Source organism: Pseudonaja textilis, chromosome 1 (genome assembly GCF_049901715.1).
Source record: "Pseudonaja textilis isolate UNSWEBS1 chromosome 1, rPseTex1.2, whole genome shotgun sequence".
Classification (NCBI taxonomy): domain Eukaryota; kingdom Metazoa; phylum Chordata; class Lepidosauria; order Squamata; family Elapidae; genus Pseudonaja; species Pseudonaja textilis.
Genome location: NC_141990.1, coordinates 330,914,867 through 330,934,763, shown reverse-complemented (window position 1 = coordinate 330,934,763; position 19,897 = coordinate 330,914,867). Strand labels below are relative to the sequence as shown.

The window sequence follows — 19,897 nt, the reverse complement described above, 5'->3', positions numbered from 1 at the left end:
ATCAATTCTGTATTTAGACAAAATTCAGAATATGCCTATACAATCATAATATGTCATGAACCATGCCAGCTTTCCTGTTCCAGTCTTTTCCATTGCCTGGCGTTCCTCACCTTAGCCAATAGCCCTTCCTGATCCGTTTTTACTCCAAAACGAGGGATGGCAGCACAACTGAAGCTGGAGCTATGCATCAGTTTTTTCACACCACTGATCTGTGACATTGGCCGCTTCTTTTTCTCCTTGTCTTTTTCTTTGGGAACAGAGGTTGGGATTTCCACCTCATGCTGTTTGTCTGGAGGAGACAGAAAATACAATAGCAATGGAACAAGTCCTGTTGCGAAGATCCCCAAAATTCTTCAGAAGCTTATGGGAATTCCTATTGAAATCATGAATGACAATAGAGAAGCTCCCCTAAAGAAACAGTTTCCCTGCTATGAAAGGAACAAAATATAGGCTGACAGCTTAGATGATTTGACGGTTCATGATAAGATCCAGGACCTTTAGAAACTTCCTTTATCTGTGATGAAAAAAAATCGTGTCGTGACAGTATCTTGAAAATCTCCAAAGAATCAACATAAACCAAACTAGATCTTTGCTTCTACTACTCTGAGGAGCAGAGCCCTGTTGTCCTCTTATGTAATATGGCACCTTAAATCTCCATGAAGCTTTGCAAAATCTAAATTCAAGACCAAAAGTAAGAGGAGGCGATAGAGAAGGATGAAGAAACTGTATCTTGTTAAAAGCACATACTCTTTCTCCCCACTTGGAGTTGGGGATTCCGCCTTCTCATTTCAAAGTTCCTATGAGCTAGCAAATTCCCTGTCCAGCATTAACAATTGTCCTCCTCGAAACATTTCTGAAACCAAAGAGTTAAGCATGCTGTAAAAAGTGGAGTATGAAAAGCCCCCACCCCTGCACGAGTCTCCTGCTGTTCAAAGGGAGACCCTCCCCCAATATTGAGGCACAGAAGGATTGACGTCAGCAGAAACTAATAATATTACAGACACCATGGCAACCAGAGACAATGCGTGGTGGAATGTCGGTCCTTTCCTCAAAGTGATGTTTCTAAGACCAGCCAGGGTCTCCCCACCTCACCTGTCTTCTCTCTCTCACACACACATACACGTATATACTCAAACTTGTACGACACATGAGAAAGAAAAGTCACATACATGGAGAGAACAAATGGGAAGAACTTTCTGTCAAACTATTTTGCAAAAAGCAAGGCTGTAAACTACGTGACTTTCCTATAACGTTTTAATTTTTAAAAATGGCTAAGTGGAATCAGTTTTCAAGCAACAATAGTGATATAATCAAAGCATACCCTTTATTAATATATATAAGATCTGAGTAAGAACAATATGATTAGGATTTCCTTCCAAGAGAACTGCTTAGAATGTTTTTTGATTGATCCATCTTTTCTTTTTAAATCATAAACGTTACTATTCATTTTCAGACAAATTTCTTTATTGTGAGACTGTCATTATCTGGACTGCGTACATCTGGATGATCATTAGAAGGCAGCAGTTAGAAGTTAGACAACTCTAACTTGCTGTAGCCATCTAGTGGTTGTCCAGATGTTTTCAGCCTAGAGATGGTAATTCTATTCTAATTACTCTTTTTTTTTTAGAAGTGTTGTATTTTAAGCATATTTTTTTCAATGACCTTCAAATCCAGCAGAAGTTTCAGTTATTCAGGGTCATCTTTTATTGATTCTTAAATTTTTAAAATAATTAAATAGAATAAATTCTATTGTATTATGATGATGATGACATCCACTCAACAGAAGAAACTTAAAAGGCATGTTCTCTTGCAAAGCTAAGAAGAATGAACCAATCTTGTCTGCATCTTTGCCTCCTTGAAAAACAAGAAGGCAGACTGAAGTAAAATTTTGGCATTTATTTTATATCTTAATAAAGACCAATGTTTCCCTCCTTTTGCCAATTTCAGTTTGCATATCAAAGTCAGAATACATGTATTGTTGCCTACTGTTCTTGAGCATTATCGGTACACTTGATCTATATGTGATTATTTTATATATTTCTATATAGCTTCACCTACAATTGTTTCTCCAGGTGGTTTACAACAAAATTACCGGTATTATAATGGAATAATAAAGGCAACATTTAAATCACTATGAAAATAGATTGTGCAAAGGATTTTAAAAAGTACATTAGGGCAACAGAAGCATTTCTCTCTGAAGCATTAAAACAGCCACTTCGCTCACAAAGCTCATGCAGTTGCTTCTGTCCCAGTTGTCTCTGCCCATATGTGCATGCATAGATAATACAGGTGAAAAAAAACTGTCAGAGAAACAAAATAACTGGACACACACACATGTATATACAGAAAGAACCGGATAAAGATTTCAAAATAGCCATGCCAGCCTTGTCAAGGACACGGTTGCCTTCATATTTTCAACAGAGATACTTGGAGAAATGACTCTTTTGAATGCTATGCCCATCCTTGATAGTAAAAATGAATAGGAGAGGAAAAAGGAGAACAATCCAATAAGAAATCATGCAATGATCTTTCTTCATATTCAGAAGACCAAGGTGAATAGACAGGTCTTCAACAGGATTCTAAAAGATATCATTGGAGGCATATGAGTTTCAAGGAGAGACTGGGCCACAATACAGATGCTGCCCCCAGAGTGAAAACATACTTGCCTACTTGTATGTGAGTGCAAAATATCAATTTCTTCAAAAGGACATATATACAAGTACTGATGACCTAATGGACTAAGACCATTTTAACCAAGTATTTTATTATCTATAATATTATTCTCTGTATACAGTATATCCATCTTTTGGCCATTTTGTCTTTCTGAAAATTGAGGATAGCATTTCATGAATCAAATAAAATTTGAAGAATTAAAATCAGATGCATATTATTATATTTGGCTAATCTCTGTATGTTTGCATTATGCTATCCACATTTGGTAAGTGCTATTATTCTACACAAGATGTACATTTGCTACCCAGCGTAACCTAATTTTTTAAGACTCATTGATGATCCACGAAAAGGATCTTGGGATTGCAGTGATTATCTCAAACAAGACTCAACATGCAGTCCCTATTCAAAAGGTTAATTCCATTTTGGGAATCTTTAGTAAAAGAAATGAAATTAAATTGGCTTTGCTGTTAGTTGATAAATCATCACAGCTGCTGTTCATACATATATTTTGTGGATGTGTTATTCTTTTAATATTTTTTAAATTGCTTTATAACGTTAGATTGTAAGCTGTCCAGTCACTTGGTTGAATAGGACGGCTATAGAAATTGAATGAATGAATGATGCTACTAGCTTCATACTTCTAGTATACAGTTGCTGCATTTAATATAATTTTTTAATAGTACTGGAAAAGGTGCAGGAAAGAATAGCCAAAACAATGTAGGGCTAAAGCTAATTCGCTATCAGGAAAATAAGTAAAATATGTAAAAAGCTGGGGAATTTAGATTAAAAAGATATACATTAGAGGAGATATGCTAGAGGTGTACTAGAATAGTCAAAATGCAGTAATGGTAGATAATGGATCTCTTAGGAAGAGAAATTTAATGATAAGATATTTGGAACTAATTAAGGGAACCACTTTTCAGCAAACAAAAAGTTTAACTATGGTGTTCGGTGTTCCCAAGTCACAGTGATGCATGCGACTTGGATTGTTTAAAAAGGAGATTAGACAAGAACGTGATTGTCCGTTATTGAGGTGTATGTCACCACCAATATCAGGTGGAACTACAGTTCTGAATACTCATTATGGCAAAATACAGAATAGAGCTGGAAGGACCTACTCCAACTTCCTGCTCAGTACAGGATCCACTAGTCCAGGGATAGGGAAACTTGGCTCTTCTATCACTTATGGACTTCAACTCCCAGAATTCCTGAGTGAGCCATAAAAGGTTCCCCATCCCTGGCCTACTGGTTTTTCAGTTGTGGGGGAAATCAATTTTTGACTTGAATGGGACTGTTTAATATACAAATGCAGGACATAGGCCAGGGATGGGGAACATTTTATGGCTCACTCAGGAATTCTGGGAGTTGAAGTCCATAAGTGATAAAAGAGCCAAGTTTCCCTACCCCTGCACTAGTACATCTATGCTGTTGAATATCTAGCCTTTGCTTGAAGATTTTTAGAGAAGAACTGATCACTTCATGTGGCAGTCTGTTCCACTGGTTGTCAACTTGTACAGTCAGGAACTCAGCTCATACATGAAGAAGATAGCATTTATGTCTTTATTATAGAATTTCCAGTGATGTTCGGTTCATCACTGTAGGAACAGAATACTGCACTAGACAGCTTGGTAGGTTTGCTACAGCACAACTCTCCAAGATTTCTCTTTATGGTGTTCTAAAAGAGAATAGTGATAACCTCACAAGAAGGATGCTAGTTTTTCTAGAAACCTGGAATCCGAACATACTGCAAAAGAATTCAGTATTTTTCACTTGTACTTCTAAAGATCTTTAAGGCCTATTGCTAAAGCTACTGCTCGGAAATAACATTTCTTTAACAGTTTACGTCTGCCTCCCCTTAGAGAAGTGACTGTCCTACTCTTCCATATCAATTTAACAATTTCCTCAAGAATTGCATTTGAAGACCATAAAGCTGATGACTCACCCAAGAATGTGTTGGAGATGTACTCGGATACCTGGTTTCCAGAACGGCTTGTTTCCGAGAGGTGTGTCAGTTCTCGATTGAGCATTCTTCTAAACTAGAGGCAGAAAGGAGAGAAAAATCAGCAACCTGTAAGGATCCATCACAGCATCTGCATCAGGAGCATCTGAATCCCATGTGCCTGGTCTTAAAGATACCATTGAACAGGAGGCCATTGTTAAAGAAAGAGATCAGTGGCAAGGAAAGATATTTCAAATAAGGTACTTCAACAGCAGAAAAATATCTGTACTTCTTAATTTCTGAATTTTCTCAGCTGGCTTCTGGTTATGTTCAGAATCTGAGAAAGCATTGCCAAATTGCAAGCAAAGACGTCCATCCACTTTGATTTCTAAACATTAAAATAATAGGTATCGAGTTAGCATAGTACCTGAGACATGAAAATGAGTCAAAAGAAAGCAAATGTTGAAATGTGCACTGGAAAAGCTAAACCACATCAAAGTCTTTTGATGAGCTACAAACGTATTATCTATCTTCTCGTTATTTTGTAAGCTTTTAAATTATGCGCATTACTGGTAGCATGTATGGCCATAGGAGAAGAAGAAACATCAAAGAAAATTTAAAAAAACAATGACTTGGGGAATTCTGATTGCACACATCCTAGATAAATCTTCAATTTTACATTTTTAAAAGTGAAAATTTGAAAATTTTCAAACCTCAAAGGTGAGCTCAAGAATCTTGCTTCAAAACTAGTGTAAAAATTCATTTTTATTTCTGGAAAAGAGGAGAACACCCAAGAAACTCCATAAAGAATTGGGTGATAAATGCAAAGATGCATTCATGTTGTATATTTTACTGCTTTTCTCCAACGTGACCTAATTCCAAGTCAGATGTCATCCATACTGAAAAAAGCCTTCCATCCTCTTATAGGATTCACCTTAATGAAAAAGTATTATACTTATGTGAGACAATGTGGAGTTATATTCTACAATGTGGATTAATGCACCTGGTCCTTTTCTAGAATTGTTTAAAAATTCAGCTGGTGGGAAGAAGAGTTCTGTATAACTTAAAACACACACAATTGCCTTGATTGCATTTTTTTTGCCCACTTTGAAATAAGCTTCTTTTATAAATGTCTCTTCATCAAGTGACATATTATGTGGGGAGGGGGACACCCTCCCCCCCCCAGAAGTCCTGTTTCATCTGGCTGACGGCATTATTCAGCCAGTTTCACAGAGTTCCTTTGAGAGTATTTTCAACAAGGTTAAAAAAAATAAAATAAAAGCATTACTGATGTACCAAAAGCAGAAACCTCCCGTCAGCTCCTGAGATAAGGAGAGGATACCTGAACAATTAGAGAGAGAGAGAGAGAGAGAGAGAGAGAGAAAGGCAGCCCCACTGCTGCAGAACAGCATGCATTTAGGGGTGTGCGTACGTATGTGTGTGTGTTTGATGTTTTGTGTCTGTGACTAAATCTTTGCAGCGGCAAAACCCCTTTCCTGCACCCCTTGCTGGAGAGATTTTCAAAGAGTTACATTTGGTCAGGGAGTCCCCACTTACCTTGATGCTGCTGTCCCAGAATGCGAACAACGAAGTGCTGGCGTCAGGCATCGCAACGCCAAAAGTGCAGCTTGTGTGCGAGCCCACCCTTCTCTCTGAGGCGCCCTAGTCAGACCACGGATGCTCCTACCAAGGGGCCCCAACTACCGTCCCAAGCTCTGCAACAAGGAAACCTAGGACTTGTCTGCAAGGCTGAGAGTCAGGACAGAAGCTGAGGAGGGGGACAAACTCCCCCCCTGCATTACCGCCGAAGAAAGGTTCTTCCATGGATGTACCAAGGCTGCTCCAGCATCAGGTACCTCTCCTTTCTGCTGCCTTCCAATCAGAAGCCACAGCCACAGAGGCTGGAGCCAGCTCAACTCTCCGATTGGCTGGCAGAGCCTCTGAGGAAGGCGATTTGCTTTAACCCCAATGGTGCCCAGGCACAACAGAGCATGGAAGTTGCTTCCAAAAACTCTGTTTAGCAACAGCCAAGGCTTTCAGAGGGACCATGGAAGAGGAATACTGGGAGATATAACCCCCTCCCCGCATTCCACCTTCTTCAAGAAAACCATTGCCAATTGGAGAGAGTGTTCTTCCTAGGGTGAACAAAGACTGGAAAAGGCTCTTTTTTATGTAAAAAGGGCTCACAATGACAGGAGGGAAGACAGCTCTTTTTCAGGTTCTAAAAGTTACAAGGGAAGGACACTTATTTAAAAATATCCCTGTCTTTCTGCCCCACAGATAGGCTGGACATCTTAAGCTAAAACTGAATTGGGTAGCTTGGCAGTGTTTGGTTTATGCTCCACGTCATTGTATTAAGCCAGCAGATCGTCATATTAACCTTGCAAATGGGTGGTATTACCGCACTCTCATGGTTTGGAGTGTCCGCCATACAGACACTCACTTTTGACTGGCTTCCAGCACAGTGTATCTTTTTTTTTTCATTATTATTTTCCACTCTGTTGGAATCAATGGATCAGAAACTGGGAATGTATAAAAAAAATGAAAGAACTTTTATTGCTTTGAATGAAAGGCAATAAAAGTTGCCAGCCATTTTAGCATTTTGAATACTGAGCCATACTTTTATTTCTCCTCACAACTGTCTTCTCTGGTATTTTATTTTTCCTGCTTAAATACATAAAAGTTATTTATAGCAGTCACTTTCGATCTCTTCTGACCTATATCATGGTTTGTTTATTTGTACAACTGGTCAACTAAGGCTTCCCTTCAGGAAGTTCACTAATGCTTCTCTTCAGAGTGAACTTGGGGAAAGGCACCGGTTGATGGCCTTCCCCAACTCTCTAGTTGCAACAGCACAGGGATATATTTTGGGAAGAACAGGACAACCCCTGTTTGCACTGGACAAACAGGGGTTGCAGACTTCTGGACTAACATAACATTGTTTTACAAAGGTGGGTTGTGGAATGTTCTAAGCAGCAACCCCATTTCTCAACTTTCAGCTGTTCCCCAGATTTTAATCTGCTTCAAGCAAAAAGCCTGCATCATTTCCTTGGCTTCCTCTTTTCTTGCAAAACTTTATGCATTTTTTTAAAAAAAGAAACCAACTCCACGGTCATAACACAACAACCAGTTCTCTGCCAAAAGGAGAACTGATACCCAAGGTTGACTATGGTCAAGAAAGAGAGAAAGAGGGGAACTTCTGTCTTTGGAGTTGAATCCCAACCCGGGTTGAATGTCTTACCTTGTTGGACGCCATCTCACTGACTGAATGACGTGTTTGCAAAGTCTCCAGCTGATCCAGGCACCAGTCTAACTCTTCCAAGGTCTCGATAGCCAACTTTTGGTAGGCATCCTCTATGAAATGCAAAGAGCATCACTGAAAATGCCATCTTGAAGGCATGTCAATGCCACCTTAAGGAGTGGCACTGTTGAGTCTCCACACACATCTGAAAATTAGGTTCAAAACTGCCAATCACCTGGGTAGCCCTAGGTGGAAACCACATTGGTACATTCTAAAAACTGGTTCTAGTTTGAAAAAATGGTCCAGCTTTTATTTTTTGTGGCTCACATGTGTGACATCCTCTCAGAACTATGAAGGTGGAGGCTAAGTCTCATGGAGGCATGACAACCTTGCAAGTGAGGTTAAATAAAATAGGGTAACATTTTAGAGTTATCGAAGATCCCAGCTGTAATATTTGGAATCAGCTGGGAAGCAAATCCACAGTAATCAGGATCATTTGATTCAGAATATTATATTAGCCTCTTCAGGGAACACGATGCTAATCCACATGGGATTGCCAGAAAAAAAGTATTAGTGATTTATAACAGAGTTTCTGCAACATAAATAAATGCTCTTATTTTGGACCAATATCCTTAAGGGTTACAATCCTAATATTTTTAATTTGCTTTTGGGATTTTCTTTTGTTAACGTTAGCTCTTTTATTCTGTAATTTTATTCTATAATAACTTGAAGCAGCAGTTTGGACTTCGAATGCCTGCTGGAAATGTAGTTTGCATATATTTTAAATGGCTGAAGCAATCTTTCTGAACCTCAGCAACTTTGGCTGGGGAATTGTGGGAGATGAAGTCCATACATCTTAAAGTTGCCGAGGTTGAGAAAAACAGGGCTAGAGAAATAAGATGGCATAGGTCTTTGCTCTCAAGGAGCTTATAATCTACATTTCAACCTTTTCTGGGCTCATGCCTCATAGAAGGCTAAATTTAGTTTGTTTTTGCTTTAATGTACAAGCTCATTCATAGTGGCTTAGCATTATGTGTGAAGCAAGGAGCTATACTTATTCAGTATATCATGATCAACCAAACACTAAATTTTGGTACAAAATCCTGGCTTTAGGCTGCCCTGACATTGTCCAAAGGGACAAGATAAGGAAGCAAAGACGAGAAAGGGATAAGGAAGTAATAGAGACTTTCTTCCTTGTCATTCTAGGACTTTTGAATGCCACAGCCTAGGAATCCTGCTAAAGAGTGCTTGGACATAGCATTGATATATAAGTTGCCTCCCCCTCACATTAACCCTATCTCACTGGGAGCCATCAAATATCGCCCCCCCCCCTCAATTTACTGCAGCATGTGCCTCTATGGCATCCCCTGCCTTCTGTCAGACAAGCCCACGGAGGTTGATATATGCCTCTGGAACCCCTTTGCCCGATGTCAGGGGTCGGCCAAAGGTTTAGCAGAATGCAGGAGAGAGAGAGAGAGAGAGGTAGTTCAGGTTGCCCCGAGGCAGGGAAGGAAGGGCTGCCCATCAGAAGGGCCTGTCTCTTGTGGGGCCGCAGAGACCAGCTGAAAGAGAGCGTTTTGAATAATGGAACAACTGACGTCAATTGGAGACGTTCCACCCGCCGCAGAGGTAGCATGAAACAGAGCCAGAGAAGGAGGGGCGGGGAGAGGGCAGCCCAGAGTAAACACAGACTGCAGAGGCTGAGGGGGGTGTGGCGGGTAGGGGTGGGTGGGCAAGTAGCCCACAGGGGTGGGGTGGGGGTGGGGGCAAGGCAGGCCCTGGGAGGCTCCCGTTAGAATCACCTGCAGCAGGCGGGCCTCAATACTACTCTCATGCACAATGCATGAAAAGGAGCTGGTATCACCAATCATCTCTTCCCCCCCCACCTCACTTTTCTCTTTAGGTAGAAGAAACCATTTTTTTCCCCCCTTTTCTTTTCTTTTCCACGGCTTTAATACAGTTGCCTGCTGACACTGCACAGACACAAGCCATGAGGAGCCCCCCGAAGGTTTAGTCCTGAACTTCTGTGGCACAAATACACTTGGAAAAGGGCAAATCATCCTTTCGCAATATCCAGACATGGGGAAAAGGTAAAGCACAGAGGTGAGGGGGTCAGGTGAAGCAACTAAAGTGAGGGGTGAGAGAATTAAAATCCTGCAGGAACATATAGACACGGGGCTGTTTTTTCCCTCGCGCCTCACAAAAAAAAAAAGGAGTCTGCAGCATCTCCAATTTAACCAGCTAACCAATTTTTTTTTTTTAAAAAAAAAAGCTTTTTTGTGCGCAGGGCTTAGCTTATGAAACCCTTTGCCCATTTTGACAAATTCAGCAGGGAAGATCTATTAATAGCTGTTAAGCCACGAACGAAGAAGGCTGAGACTTCTGTAGTCAGAGGCAGCCTAGCTCTGAATGTCAGTGACTGGGAACCGCCGTGGAAGGCCTACGCAACTCTCTTGCAGACTTTGTGGAAGCATCCGATTGGCCGCTCTTGAAAGCCAGGCGCTGAATGAGGCAGACCTGGTTGGATCCAAGTCAGCTGATTTCCTTTTACAAGCTTATGAGCTTCCCAGTTTGTAATATGGGCCGCCTCACTAGGTGAGGCCATTTTACTTCAAAGAGAATACTTTGAAAAAGGGGGGAAAAAAAGAAAAACAACACAGAGACAGCTGAGAGGGTTTACCTGATAGATTGACCTTAGAGGTCGAGAGGGGATTGATGGGACCAGATGTTCGCCTGCAAAATATAGCATAAAGTTAAGCTTCCCTGAAACCCTGCAGACCTCTGTGGCTGGTGATGGAGAGAGGGGGAAAGTCCCCCAACAAGCGATTTACTCAAGAGTGCATCTTCCCCCACCCCCACATGTAGGATTACAGTATGGTTACCGGCATACAAATTATAATTGAACCATAAACTCTAATTTAAAGAAGGTTGCATTCCTAAGCAAATTTACTTGAAAATTAGCTCTGCCAATACGCCAAGGGGTTGTACTTCAAAGAAGTACCATTTTAGATGGGAGCAGAATTGTGAAATGTCTTCCCTACTTCTCTCTCTTTCAGAAAACGGGGACAAAAGTAGCTCTGACGTAGTGAAGTTTTCCTTCCCTCTGGTCGGAACAGGCAAGATGGCAGACACGGGCATCTTGTCGTCATGAATGCAAGCTCCATCCCTTTGCCCCTCCAGTCCCAGGGTTGTAGTGACCCACTTTGCTTTTCTGAACCCTTCCTGTAGGCATGTGGGCCTTGTTGCATTGTGACCTTGCATCTGCCATCTTACCTGTTTTGACCTCCGCCTGGAACACAGTTGCTGGTGAAATTCAAAAATTTTCCCTACCGGCTCTGTGGGCGTGGCTTGGTATACTTGGTATAATAGCAATCGCAACCAGGGGCGATTTTTTTACCGATTCAAATCGTCCCTACCACCTCTCCTGAGGTGGTTGAATTTCATCCCTGTGCTGCTCTCGCCCTAGAAATGTACTTCCCACCTTTGTCTCTGTTTCTTGTTGTGTTCCCTCTGTTTGGAGCTGCACAACCCAGCACCCTGTGGCACTGTGGATGTTCCTAGCTGTATTAAATCAGCATTCCTCCGAATCAGAAGAAAAGTAGGCCAACAGGTAAGCTTCACCGTGCCTCAGAAACCCGGCTGGGAAGGGATGCTCCGGTGCAGATTTAATTCCCCGGCTCCCTTTCCTCTCCCATCATGTGTCTCCTACCGATGGGAAAAACAATCACGAATCGCTCTCCATTAGATGTGGCCCGATGGCACAAAGTTGAGGCACTCCAGTTTGTGCCTGGAATGGAGGGTTTAGCCACTTATAGCCTAAGAGAACATCGATTGTTGGTCTTTGGAGATCAGCAAGTCCAGCTGACAGATTGGTGGTCATAGAAAGGAGCAGAAAAGAGCTCATTTCTTTCCCTATCACACTGCTACTCTCATGGGCCCCTCGGACTGGATATTTTTTTTTTCTTAGTTTGTTCTCTTGACATGGGAATATCAGCTTTCTGGAGATGGAGTTCATGTCAAGAGTCATATTTTTTTCTGGTGAGGGGGAGGGAAGGAAAACAACGCAGCCTGTCAGTTGGGAAGAGCTCACAGCTACATCAGTGGAGCTCTATTCTGCATCATCCTGCTCCCTCCAACATCTCATCCTCTGTTGGTGGTGCTCCTTTTTTTTTAAACATGGGAAGAGTCTTCTGGAAAATCAATATTCCTGTGGGAAAAAGGGAACTTGCTCTTTCATTTTTTTCACAGCCCAGGAATCTATTAAAGATGGAGGCTGCAACTGGTAGCCCCCACAGGACACACAAGAATGCATTAGAGTAGTCAAAATTGGGGTACCTTCCCCCTCCCCCCCACAAAAAAGATAACACTAGGAGAAAGACCATGCAAAACCTGTACTTGTTAGGACTAGCAAAAAAAAAACCCTGTAATATGTTTATTTGGGAGTATGGTCAATGAGATGTGTCTTCCTTTGTTAATACAGACCGCTCTTTCGTACATACAATTCTATTAGTTGTTGACAAGTCTGCCAAAAGTCTGCCATATTCATAAAATGAATCAGTTGAGGGTTATGTGGGTAACAATAGCACTTAGATGTATATACCACTTCACAGTGCTTTAGAGCCCTCTCTAAGCGGTTTATAGAGTCAACAGATTGCCCCCAACAATCTGGGTCCTCACTTTACCCAACTTGGAAGGATGAAAGGCTGAGTCAATCTTGAGCTTGTTGAGACTTGAATTGACTTAACTGCTGGCAGCTGGCAGCCACCAGAAGTAGCCTTCTAACTACTGTGCCACCATAGCTTGATGCCTCCATGGAAGACAAGTGCCCAAATTCTTGAAATTAAAGCCAAAATGGCCCCTGAGAGCAGGGCCCAGGGACACAATGGGTATGTCTCTGTGCTGCAATAGTCTTAAGCAGGCAACAGAAGTTCAGCAAAACCCAAGTTCTGGACTGCACAATCTCCAATAACATCCTCAAGATAAACTAATGGTACGTACCAGTGGTGACATTCAAAATTTCTTATTACCAGTTCTGTGGGCATGGCATAGTGGGCAAGGCGTGGCTTGGTGGGCGTGGCAGGGGAAGGTTACTGCAAAATCCCATTCCCTTTCCACCCCACTAACCTGCTTTCCAGCTCCGTTCTCCTGTTCAGGGCAACAAAAAAAGACCCAGCCGATCAGCTGGGACTCAGGAGGCAGAGAATAGATGGGGACGGGGCCAGTCAGAGGTGCCAGTTCTCCAAACTATTTGAAATTTCTGCTATCGGTTCTCCAGAACTGGTCAGAACCTGCTGAATACCACCTCTGGTACGTACCATCAGGTTATATATCAGGAGAATGGAGAAAATTTCACTGTAACAGCTTCTATTTCTGCAGCAGACCGAGTGTCATGAGAACATGGTCCTTACAAACGGTACTTGAGGTATCTTTGTCCCCGAGAGGGAGGACAAAAAGACGAGACCCCAGAGACGGTGCCTTCCTTCTATATGCACTTTTGCTTTACCAAACCATCATGCAGAGAAAGCTACAGGATCGTAAAAAGGGTTTCTGCAGGTTGATTGGATGCCAAAGTGGGGCACAGTTTCACCACCCTTTTAATTGCCCAGTCCCCACATGATTCCTTCCTCCCTTTCCCCCGACCCCGAACCCGTCACTCACTTGTTGCAGACATGTTCCCGGAGGTGGGTCAAGACAGCAAAGTTGCTACGAACTGTCCTCAGGCTGGCCAAGACCTGTAAGTGGGGGAAGAAGAGCATCCCTCAGAATCAACCATATATGGCTGTCAGGACTCCAACATGCACCCCCATTCAAATCATAAGTCTCTAGCCGCATCTCTGAGTAAAAAAAGATTGATTTATTAGGAGTTGACGTGTCGGTGTTACCCGATTGCAGCCGACTTTGACACGTCATTCATTTCACCCTTGACCCTGGTCTTCCCCCCACCCCCTGGATGTATGTTCTCCAATGAGACACATCCATAGCCAGGCGTCATCAATCATGCTCTCCAGTCATAATTTTGCCCGCCAGTTGCCAAAGCCATTATCTGAAGCCTTTAAGGAATGCGCTGCTTTCCCCACTCCCTTTTTGCTGACAACTAAAAAGACCAAAGAAGTATTTTTAGTTGACATTCAGCTCCCCTAACTTTTTGAAGGTTACCTTTACAGCAGAAAAAGAAAACAAATTTATTGCAGGTCTAGAACTTATGTTCACGAATCACCACCCCTGGCTTGGTTGGATTTTCTGCATGGAATCTTGCTACAAGGCGATCGGCTTGGACATTCCTACTCTTTTTACCCAAGATGCCTCTGATAAGAGGCAGCCCTTCCACTTGATTAAATATTGGAGTTGTCTTGTGTGCCACCTCAAATTGAGGATTCGCTGCACTTCATAATAAGTTTGGCCTCCTATGACTACGAGGTGGTGGCCTCAGGGTCGATCCCACCATGGGTTTTAAGAGGCTACTATGGAATTGGTCTCACATATTTTATGCTCTTGGTCTTTAACTGACCAGGTTATATAATCCAAGCCCAAAAGGATGTAATCACTTAGGAGGCCTCCCTTCATACAAATTTTGAAACTCCCTTCCTCCTTTAGAGCAGGGGTCTCCAACCTTGGCAACTTTAAGCTGGCTAGGGAATTCTGGGAGTCCGCCAGGCTTAAAGTTGCCAAGGTTGGAGACCCCTGCTTTAGAGAATACTGTGGTGTTTGCAGGTGTGGGTTTGCGGTCTTTAGTCAATCTCTTTTCTTCCCCAGCTCTCAACTCTGCCTCTCAATGGTCTTGCAACTACCAGAAATCCAAGTTTTTCTCTTGCTTCTCTGATTAAGGAGAGGGTGAGGCTGTTTTTAACCTTCCTTCCCAGATAGTACCAAAACTCTGGATCCCAGGAGGGAAAAATTGCTTGCTCACTCCAGGTGGTGAATTCACTCTTCCATGTACTTCCCTTCTTTTAAGAGACCAAATGTTTTCCTCCTGCAGAACTCTGTTACAGAACAGTGAGATATCCCAAAAAAGGGGTATGGGAATGCCAGTCCATATAACAGGTAATCCTTGAATTACAAATGGGGACCAGAATTTCCATTGCTAAGCAAACAGGCTGTTAAGTGAGTCGTGCCTGATTTTACCAGCCTTTTTTTTTTTTGCAAGTTATTAAATCACTGCAGTTGAATCATACGGTCATTAAGTGAATCCAGCTTCCACCATTGACTTTGCTTGTTGGAAGTGACCTCAGGAGACTGCAACCGTTGTAAATACATGCCAGTTGTCAAATGCCTGAATTTTGATCACATTTGTGGGGATGCTGTGAGGGTGAAAAGTGTGAGGGCTGGTCATAAGTCACCTTTTTTCAATGCTGTTTAACAGTCATTAAACAAAGGGTTGTAAGTCAAGAACTACCTGTATGTGAGGTATGTATATTAAGGGCAGCAAGAAGGTTGATAAAAATCCATGGGATGCAGAGTGGACACCTGAAAATAGCAATAGCACTTAGACTTATATACCGCTTCATAGTGCTTTACAACCCTCTCCAAGCGAAAAGCTATGCATAGCATGGTGGAAGCAGAGAAATTCATTATTTTTACACATATAAATTTGGGGGGAAGAATAAGGAAGATAAAAAACAAACAGATAAAAAACAATTATGCAGCATTAATTCCCCAAATATCTAGCTCTGTTACGTGACTATGGTCAACAAGTTAAATAGCTTTTAGAAAGAGTTCAAAAATATAATTAAAAAGTGAGGAAGGGTCCATGAGGGACAACCCGTCCTCCCATTCTGATGCTTTCCAGAGAAATGAGGCTACAATTCACAACAATAGTGACTTGGGGTGGGGAGTTTTAACATATCAGGTTGGAGAAAGCCAACATTATCATTATGATTCTGAACATGTTCTTAACTGGGCACAGGGGCAGAGCATGCCAAGATTGACACGGGTGGACAACTTTCAGCCCTTAAAGAGAACACCTACCTGTGCAAAAGGAGTAACTATCAAGTCTTCTCCATGCCTGTGAGGGGGAGAAGAGAAGGATGTTAATGGCTACAAAGTCCAAAAAGTGGATTCAATTTCTGAACCCAGCATGAAGTGCCATACTGAGCACCCTATCCAGATTACATCCCTGTCCTCAGCTAACCTAGAGTAACTGCCCTGGTATGTATAGATGGCCTTGGAATTTCTTTTCCATATTATGGCAGATCTTTCAACATATCCCAGGTGAAATCAGAAACCTGGATCAGAACCCACCCTGTATCATTTCATAAGACTCTGTCCCACTGCCTTGCATGAAATCCACTGAACTTGACAAGGGATTTGTTCCCAAACGTAAAAGAATGGGAAGCTGAGGAGGGTTATTCTAGTTGCAAATATCAGAATTCTTAAAGAAACAGAATTCTTCTGCGCTCTTTCTTTAATCCCAGCCAGACTGACCACTAGACTTACAGCAGCTGGACTGCAAACATCCCAAGTCACAGTGTTGTCCCTTGGAGACACACTGATTAGCGTGGCTCTGGTTTTACAGGCAGAAGAGGGGCATCGAGAAATTCTACATAATGGAGGATGTCGAAGAAATGGGCTTCGTGTGATTTGATGAGACTCACTTTCTGCTAGCAAAAGACGGAAAAATGTATCGGGGTTATCTCTGCTTACATGTCACTGCTGATGGAGGAATTGCGGGACATGGCTTTCGGGGAGAGGTCATAGTCGCTGTCTGATCGGTAGAGGAAGGACTCCCGACGTTGGCTGTGGGGCGTTGTGCCTTGTAAAACAAGTCCCAGACCAAGATTGGTCTGGGAACCAAGGGGACTTCGTCCTGAAGAGAAGCCATTCTCGACATCAAAGCTGTAGAAAGACAAAAAGGGAACCCCAAAATGTAAAACAATTGCTCCAGTTGCTTTGCTGTGTCTTTTGCTGCTGAGAGGGACATTTTGTTTTTAAAGAAGATGGCAATCATGGCTCATACTATAGACTAAGCCTCCAGTGAAATTACAGGTACTCGTCAACAACTGCTCAATTATTCAAAGTTACAACAGACCACCTTTCTTTGGATTTGAAGTTCCAAAGGCCACTTACCTCTCCCAAGGTCATTTTGGGCATTTGGCAAATAGCCTGCATTTATAGACTAGACTAGACTAGACTAGACTAGACTAGGCTAGGCTAGGCTAGGCTAGGCTAGACTAGACTAGACTAGACTAGACTAGAACAGAATAGAATAGAATAGGATAGGTTTATTGGCCAATGTGATTGGACACAAAAGGAATTTGTCTTGGTGCAAATGCTCTCAGTGTACATAAAAGAAAAGATACATTTGTCAGGAGTCAAGAATCATAAGGTGCAACACTTAATGATAGTCATAGGGTACAAGAAGCAATCAAATCATACTAGGAAACAGTCAATATAAATCGTAAGGATACAAGCGACAAAGTTACAGTCATACAGTCACAAGTGGGAGGGGATGGGTGATAAGGAGTGATGAGAACATTAATAGTAATAGTAGTGCAGACTTTGTAAATAGTTGGACAGTGTTGAGGGAATTATTTGTTTAGCAGGGTGATGCCTTTTGGGGAAAAACTGTCCTTGTGTCTAGTTGTTCTGGTATGCAGTGCTCTATGGCGTTGTTTTGAGGGAAGGAGTTGAAGCACTTTATGTCCGGGATGTGAGGGGTCTGTAGATATTTTCATTTTAAATATTTATGGCTGTTTGCAGCATCCCATAGTCAAGTGACCCCAATATTTTTTTGCGAGACACTGATACTTACTCCAGCTTCCATCAAAAACTATGCATTGCAGACCATGGGATCATTTAACAGTCACAGACTTTGCTTAATGATTGTGGTGTTCACTCTACATCCACTGCATTCACTTAATGACTGCCGCAAAAAAGCTTTTAAAATCAGGTGCGGTCATGTGAGGACCTCATTAACGACTGGCATTTATAACCATAATTTGGAGCTCAATTACAATTGTAAATTGGGGACTATCCATAAAATTTCAGACTAATCTGAAAAAGGAGTACTAGCTGCCCAATAGTGAATGACTACTAGTCACCTCAATAGTGAGGGGGACTGCATATAAATTTAATAAATAAATAAAGCTTCTGTAACTACAAACAAGCATACATATGAATAGCACTTAGACTTATATACCACTTTACCACTTTACAGCCCTCTCTAAGCAGTTTACAGAGTCAGCATATTTTCTCCAACAATCTGGGTTTTACCAACCTTGGAAGGATGGAAGGCTGAACCTTGAGCCCAGTGAGATTCAAACTGCCAAATTCCAGGTAGCCTGCAGTACTGCATTCTAACCACTGCACCACCATGGCGCATATGTATATGGTTGTATGGACTAAACCAGTGGTGGCGAACCTATGGCACACATGTCAAGGTGGCACGCAGAGCCCTCTCTATGGGCATGTGCGCTGTCACCCCAGCTCAGGTCCACTGCGCATGCACACACACCTCCCGCTGGTCAGCTGGCCTTTGGGTCTCTGCCACGCATACGTGGGAGCACGGTGCATGAGGGTGCAGGCGTGCACATGTGTGGGGGGTGCGGGTGCATACCTGGGGGCGTGGGCACATGTGCAGGGGGAGTAGCATCTTCCTGAGCAACTGTTAAAAGGAAAACTCCCAAAAATCTGGAAAAGGTCCAAGCAAGTGGACTCTAGCCTCAAGTATTAGATGATCCTAAGAAATAGATAACAAGTGTATTGTGCATTAATTTTAATTTTTGTTACCTTGTTTAATAGTATTCAAGTCTAATATTTTGTCTCTTGTATTGATGTTCTTTGTGTAAAACCAGTAATTTGCTTGTTTTATGCAATTTGCAGTTGCTTTATAGTGCAGCTATCTCTAAATTAGGAGCAGATCAATTTTACATTCTGCCTAAAGCCCTATATTTTCCTTCTTAGTTTTCTTTTAGAGGGCTTATTCTTTACAGTTGCTGAGGTTTGAACAGCTGTATATTTTCATATCTTTTGTTACTGAATATTTTTGCATACATATAAAGCCAAAAGGGGATTTTTACATTTGTTTTTCTTTTTCATACAATTTTATTTTATTTCTCTCTTGTGAGATTGGTCTATCTTCTGAAGGAGAGACAGAAAAAAGATCGATTTTTCTAGCCACGACACTAGAAGACCAGAATGTGGTGCTATTGACTTTATTTTGCTTTCCTTTTTATTTGCCAATAAAGCAACTGAGGTTGTAAGACTCATCTTTGTTCTCATGCACTCCAACATTAGGGGGAGAATGAAAATACATTACATATTGGCAAAATAAATCAGAAAATAAAATACAAGCTGAATAATCAAGACCTTGTTGATGATCCAAACTCTGTCAAGGACCTTGGAGTACTCATTTCTAATGGTCTAAGTGCCAGAGCCCACTGTAACTACATAGCCAAAAAGGCATTAAGAGTTGTTAACTTAATCCTACATAACTTTTTCTCTGGTAATATCACACTACTAACTAGAGCATATAAAACATTTGCTAGACCAATACTTGAATACAGCTCATCAGTCTGGAACCCACATTACATATCTGATATTAACACAGTAGAGAAAGTCCAGAAATATTTCACAAGACGAGTTCTCCACTCCTCTACTCATTGCAGAATACCATATGCCACCAGACTTGAAATTCTAGGCCTAGAAAACCTAGAACTATGCCGCCTTTGGTCCGATCTAAGTATGGTATATAAAATCATACATTGCAATGTCCTACCTGTCAATGAATACTTCAGCTTCAACCATAACAATACAAGAGCACACAACAGATACAAACTCATGGTTAACCAAACCAAACTTGATTGCAGGAAATACGACTTCAGCAACAGAGTGGTCAATGTCTGAAATCCTCTACCTGACTCTGTGGTTTCTTCCCCAAACTCCAAAAACTTTAACCTTAGACTTTCTACTATTGACCTCACCCCTTTCCTAAGAGGTCTGTAGGGGGCAGGCATAAGCCCACCAACGTGCTTACCGTCCCTGTCCTATATTGTTTCTTTTATTTTTTATTTTTCTTATATGTATCCATGTATTCATAACTATGTTTA

General features: G+C 41.8%; 1 protein-coding gene across 3 annotated transcripts in view; it reads right to left on the bottom strand.

The window, feature by feature from the left end:
• Positions 1-19,897, bottom strand: part of PDE4C (phosphodiesterase 4C) — a 59,768-nt gene that overhangs the window by 25,547 nt on the left and 14,324 nt on the right. For all 3 annotated transcript variants that reach the window (XM_026698885.2, XM_087922842.1, XM_087922843.1), the window contains 7 exons: positions 16,494-16,685; positions 15,819-15,855; positions 13,512-13,585; positions 10,534-10,586; positions 7,854-7,966; positions 4,616-4,709; positions 111-289 (listed from right to left, as the gene is read on the bottom strand). In XM_026698885.2, coding sequence (XP_026554670.1) covers positions 111-289; positions 4,616-4,709; positions 7,854-7,966; positions 10,534-10,586; positions 13,512-13,585; positions 15,819-15,855; positions 16,494-16,685 — 742 coding nt within the window. The remainder of the gene's footprint in view (positions 1-110; positions 290-4,615; positions 4,710-7,853; positions 7,967-10,533; positions 10,587-13,511; positions 13,586-15,818; positions 15,856-16,493; positions 16,686-19,897) is intronic.